The 6000-nt window shown below is 36.7% G+C and overlaps 1 protein-coding gene across 2 annotated transcripts in view; it reads left to right on the plus strand.

Moving 5' to 3' along the window:
• NUCB2 (nucleobindin 2) overlaps positions 1 to 5540 on the plus strand; it is a 40233-nt gene extending 34693 nt beyond the window's left edge. The window contains exons 12-14 of one of the 2 annotated variants that reach the window (XM_027563399.1): positions 4465 to 4635; positions 4908 to 4990; positions 5400 to 5540. In XM_027563399.1, coding sequence (XP_027419200.1) covers positions 4465 to 4635; positions 4908 to 4982 — 246 coding nt within the window. In that variant the 3' untranslated portion in view covers positions 4983 to 4990; positions 5400 to 5540. The remainder of the gene's footprint in view (positions 1 to 4464; positions 4636 to 4907; positions 4991 to 5399) is intronic. The other variant, XM_027563400.1, reaches the window with a different exon arrangement.
• Positions 5541 to 6000: the final 460 nt, after the last annotated feature.

Here is a 6000-nt window from a genome sequence, read left to right on the forward strand (position 1 = left end):
TTGACTAGTTTGATCTCCTTGCTGTCCAAGGGATTCTCAGGAGTCTCCTCCAGCACCACAGTTCAGAGGTACCAATTCTTTGGCACTTTGCCTTTTTTACAGTCCAGCTGTCACAGCCGTATGTGACCACTGGGAAGACCATAGCCTTACTATACAGACCTTTGTTGGAGGAGTAATGTCTCTCCTTTTCAACACACTATCTAGGTTTGTTATAACTTTCCTGCCAAGATGCAAATGTCTTCGATTTCATGGTTGCATTCACTATCCGCAGTGATTTTAGAGCCCAAGAAGAGGAAATCTGTCACTACCTCCCTCTTTTTCTCCCTCTATTTGCATGAAGTGAAGTGAAGTGAAGTTGCTCAGTCGTGTCCGACTCTTTGCGACCCATGGACACCAGGCTCCTCTGTCCATGGGATTTGCTAGACAAGAGTACTGGAGTGGGTTGCCTTTTCCTTCTCCAGGGAACTTCCCGACCCAGGGATCGAATCCAGGTCTCCTGCATTGTAGACAGATGCTTTACCTTCTGAGCCATCAGCGAAGTCATGAAGTAACTGATATTTCTAAAAAGTACAGACCAGTTATTATGTGGAATGACCCTCAGTTTGAATTTGTCTGCTGTTTTCTTTATGATTCCTACTTTTGGTAGGAATATCACTGATGTTAAAGGCATCATGTCAAGAAGCATAGGCTGCTGATTATTTCCATAACTGGCTAGGTTAACTTTGATTATTTGGTTAAGGTGGTGTCATCCAGGTTTTCTGAATGTAAAATTACTATTTTACCTTTGGTAATATGAAAAGTAACTTGTCTAATCCAGTGCCAGAATCCTTAAAAAAGAATCATTCAACATCATATCAAAAGTATTGGTGAGCATTGTTTTAATAACTTTGGAGGTACTTAACTGTTTTCTGAGTGTTAGACATTTAGGTTATTTCCAGTCTTTTATTGTTACTTAAAAAGACAGTGCTGCTATTAACACATTTTTATATAAAGTTTTTTGTGTTCAGGATTATTTTATAAAATTGATTCTCAATGTAGTATTACCAGGACCAAGGGAATATTTGTAAGGTTTTTGATGGGAATAATATTTACTTATTTCTTCAATCATAGGATTTACAAAGAGTTTCAGACTTGCTAATCAATATCTCTGAAAAACCAGACTTTAATATTTGTTTACATTTTTTGTCATTGTTTTAGCCTAAGTGCATATAGTCTAAATACTGTGATCACAAGTTTCTTGGATTAGTTGTTTTTTTCCCCTCCCCCTTCTGTGAAATATTTTGTTCACTTAAAAATATTATTTATTTGTTTCTATTTGTATTCAATATGGAAAAGTTTTCTGTCTTTATGAATTTTATTTATTTATTGAGCATGTGAAACACTGACATATTACCAGCAATCACATCTGTGCAAAAAAGATTTATTCAAAGAAGTATGATTTTCTTTGTCCTTACCACCCAGTTCTCTATTTATTCTGTAGGTAACCAATCTCATTCAGTTCAGTTCAGTTGTTCATCCTGTCTAATTCTTTGCAACCCCATGGACTGTAGCATGCCAGGCTTCCCTGTTCATCACCAACCCCTGGAGCTTGCTCAAACTCATGTCCATTGAGTTGGTAATGCCATCCAATGATCTCATCCCCTGTGGTCCTCTTCTCCTCCTGCCTTCAGTCTTTCCCAGCATCAAGGTCTTTTCCAATGAGTCAGTTCTTCGCATCAGGTGACCAAAGTATTGGAGTTTCAACTTCAGCATCAGTCCTTCCAATGAATGTTCAGGACTGATTTCCTTTAGGATTGACTGGTTTGGGGTCATTGCAGTCCAAGGGACTCTCAGGAGTCTTCTCCAACACCACAGTTCAAAAGCATCAGTTCTTCAGCTCTCAGCTTTCTTTATAGTCCAACTCCATACACAACTACTAGAAAAACCATAGCCTTGACGAGACGGACCTTTGTTGGCAAAGTAATGTCTCTGCTTTTGAATATGCTGTCTAGGTTGGTCATAACTTTGCTCCCAAGGAGTAAGTGTCCTTTAATTTCATGGCTGCAGTCACCATCTGTAGTGATTTTGGAGCCTCCCAAAAATAAAGTTAGCCACTGTTTCCACTGTTTCCCCATCTATTTGTCATGAAGTGATGGGACCGGATGCCATGATCTTAGTTTTCTGAATGTTGAGCTTTAAGCCAACTTTTTCACTCTCCTCTTTCACTTTCATCAAGAGGTTCTTTAGTTCTTCACTTTCTGCCCCAAGGCTGGTATCATCTGTGAATCTGAGGTTACTGATATTTCTCCTGGCAATCTTGATTCCAGCTTGTGCTTCATTCAGCCTGGCATTTCGCATAATGTACTCTGCATATAAGTTAAATAAGCAGGGTGACAATATACAGCCTTGACGTAATCCTTTTCCAATTTGAAACCCTGTTGGAATCTGTTGTTCCATGTCCCAGTTCTAACTGTTGCTTCTTGACCTGCATACAGATTTCTCAGGAGGCAGGTAATGGTCTGGTATTCCCATCTCTTTCAGAATTTTCCACAGTTTATTGTGATCCACACAGTCAAAGGCTTTAGCATGATCAATAAAGCAGAAATAGATGTTTTTCTGGAACTCTTGCTTTTTTGATAATCCAACTGATGTGGGCAATTTGATCTCTGGTTCCTCTGCCTTTTCTAAATACAGCCTGAACATCTTTAAGTTCATAGTTCACATACTGTTGAAGCCTCACTTGGAGAATTTTGAGCATTACTTTGCTAGCCTGTGAGATGAGTGCAATTGTGTGTGATAATTTGAACATTCTTTGGCATTGCTATTAGAATGAAAACTGACCTTTTCCAGTCCTGTGGCTACTACTGAGTTTTCCAAATTTGCTGACATATTGAGTGTGGTTCTTTAACAGCATCCTCTTTTAGGATTTAAAATAGCTCAATAGGAATTCCATCACCTCCACTAGCTTTGTTTGTAGTGATGCTTCTTAAGGCCCACTTGACTTCGCATTTCAGGATGCCTGGCTCTAGGTGTGATCACACCATCGTGTTTATCTGGGTTATGAAGATCTTTTTTGTATAGTTTTTTGTGTATTGTTGCCACCTAGTCTTAATATCTTCTCCTTATGTTAGGTCCATACCATTTCTGTCCTTTATTGTGCCCATCTTTGCATGACGTGTTCCCTTGGTATCTCTAATTTTCTTGAAGAGATCTCTAGTCTTTCCCATTCTATTGTTTTCATCTATTTCTTACCTCTCCTTGCTATTCTTTGGAACTCTGCATTCAAATGGGTATATCTTTCCTTTTCTCCTTTGCCTTTAAGTTCTTTTCTTTTCTCAGCTATTTGTAAGGCCTCCTCAGACAACCATTTTGCCTTTTTACATTTCTTTTTTTGGAGATGGTCATGATCCCTGTCTCCTGTACAGTGTCACAAACCTCTGTCCATAGTTTTTCAGGCAATCTAATCCCTTGAATCTATTTATCACTTCCACTGTATAATCGTAAGGGATTTGATTTAGGTCATACCTGAATGGTCTAGTGGTTTCCCCTACTTTCTTCAATTTAAGTCTGAATTTTGCAATAAGGAATCATGGTCTGAGCCACAGTCAGATCCTGGTCTTGTTTTTACTGACTGTACAGAGCTTCTCCATCTTTGGCTTTGAGGAATATAATCAATCTGATTTTGGTATTGATCATCTGGTAATGTCCATGTGTAGAGTCTTCTCTTGTGTTGTTGGAAGAGGGTGTTTGCTTTGACCAGTGCGTTCTCTTGGCAAAACTCTGTTAGCCTTTGCCCTGCTTCATTTTGTACTCCAAGGCTAAATATTCCTATTACTCCAGGTATCTCTTGACTTCCTACTTTTGCATTCCAGTCTCCTGTGATGAGAAGGACGTCTTTTCTAGGTGTTAGTTGTAGAAGGTCTTGTAGGTCTTCATAGAACCGTTCAACTTCAGCTTCTTCAGCATTACTGGTTGGGGCATAGACTTGGATTACTGTGATATTGAATGGTTTGCCTTGGAAATGAACAGAGATCATTCTGTTGTTTTTGAGATTGCACCCAAGTACTGCATTTCAAACTCTTTTGTTGACTATGAGGGTATTCCATTTCTTCTAAGGGATTCTTGCCCACAGTAGTAGATATAATGGTCATCTGAATTAAATTTGTCCATTCCAGTCCATTTAGGTTCACTGATTCCTAAAATGTCGATGTTTTCTTTTGCCATGTCCTGTTTGACCACTTCCAATTTACCTTGATTCATGGACCAATAACCAGTCTCAGTAGTTTCTGGATTTTTCCTTCCTGTCATACTTTTTGCCCGGATAAATATAAGTATGTATTTTCTTTTTCCCCTTCTTTCTTACCCCAAAGATATAATACTATAGATATTCTTTTGTACTTTGTTAATCACAGAATTTGAAAGCTGAATCAGAGCTTTTTGTTTTATTTCTAAGGTTATTCTTTTCTCATTTTTTTTGTCTTTTAGACATTGGACCATCAACAGTTCTTCACAGAGGAAGAACTGAAGGAATATGAAAATCTTATCTCTGTACAAGAAAGTAAACTTAAGAAAAAGGCAGATGAGCTTCAGAAACAAAAAGAAGACCTACAACGTCAGCATGACCAACTTGAGGCTCAGAAGCTGGAATACCATCAGGTGGTATTCTGTAAAATGCTTGTGGCATTGAAAAGGATTCTAGGGTCTTTGCTACATGCCTCTGTTTTGGTACTATAATATTTCAATTAGATGTTATATTTAAATTTTAGTATTTTTTAAATGGCATTGTTGACTGCCCTAAATTTTAGAATATGAATATCTCATTTTGGAAAACAATTTTTAATTAGTTTGTTGTGCTTTGGCAAAGGTCATCCATAGCAGAGAAAATCAAATAATACTTACTTTTAAGACATTCTTTTTTCATTCACTAGGTTGTACAGCAGATGGAACAAAAAAAATTACAACAGATTTCCCCATCAGCACCTGGTGGAGAATCAAAGATCTAGCCACATAGGTAATTTTGTTTGTTTGAGAAAATTTTTAAAAATGGAATAAATAGAAATTTACTTTTGTTACAAATACGATTTCAAATCATTAATATCTGTGCTACTTTCTCTTTATGTGTAGAAATAGAGCAATTTGTATTATAGAAAAATGAAAAGGCCTCTAAAATCTTTATATATTAGTACATTTCAAAAGCTATGTAATTTGATAGCCATATACATGGTGAAATGATGGTTTCCAATATTACTCATAATTCTTCCTAATCAATTATTGATATTATCAGAGAACATGTTTTTAAATTGTGATCTGTGGTTAAGCATAGTTAAGAAACAAATACTCAATATGTCTATGTGTAAAAGAATATTCAGAGTAAAGGAAGATACCTTTAAAATGAGGGCATTTATTTTTCTTTTGTACAGACATTTAAAGTTTGAAGTCCACCAGAACTTGGAAGAAAATTGTTGAATCATCATCTGTGTCATCTTTTTACCTCCCTTCCTTCTCCTCTGCTCAATAAATATTTTAAAGCATATGTGGAATAAAGGAAGATACTTTTTAAATGGGAACATATTTCTTTTAACACAGATATTTAAGGATTGAAGCCTATCAGAACCAGGAAGGAAGCAAACTCAATACCTGCTGTCATTTTCATACCTCCCTTCCTTTCCCCTTGTTCTCCTTTAGTTATTTAAGCAGCCTGTGCCATAATTTAATGAAATTATTAGTAACTATTTAAGTGAGAAAGCTCCATCCATTGCTTTTAAAATAAATTGCTCTCACTTATTCATAAATATAGATACTCTTATGGGTGCTTATCATCCCTTCTCTCAATAAAAGTCTCTTTGATATTAATGATTCTTCTCCTGAGAATACCATAGTATTCCCCAGTGTTTGCTGGTAACTTTTCCCTGAAACTTTTAACTTTCAGCAATATTAACTGCTAGAAATTCTTCTACCAAACAGCCTCTCCTACCCCTTAAGGTCATTTTTCATTTACAGTATTTTTGCCTTATGCTCTAT

This window comes from Bos indicus x Bos taurus, chromosome 15, assembly GCF_003369695.1.
Source record: "Bos indicus x Bos taurus breed Angus x Brahman F1 hybrid chromosome 15, Bos_hybrid_MaternalHap_v2.0, whole genome shotgun sequence".
Classification (NCBI taxonomy): Eukaryota; Metazoa; Chordata; class Mammalia; order Artiodactyla; family Bovidae; genus Bos; species Bos indicus x Bos taurus.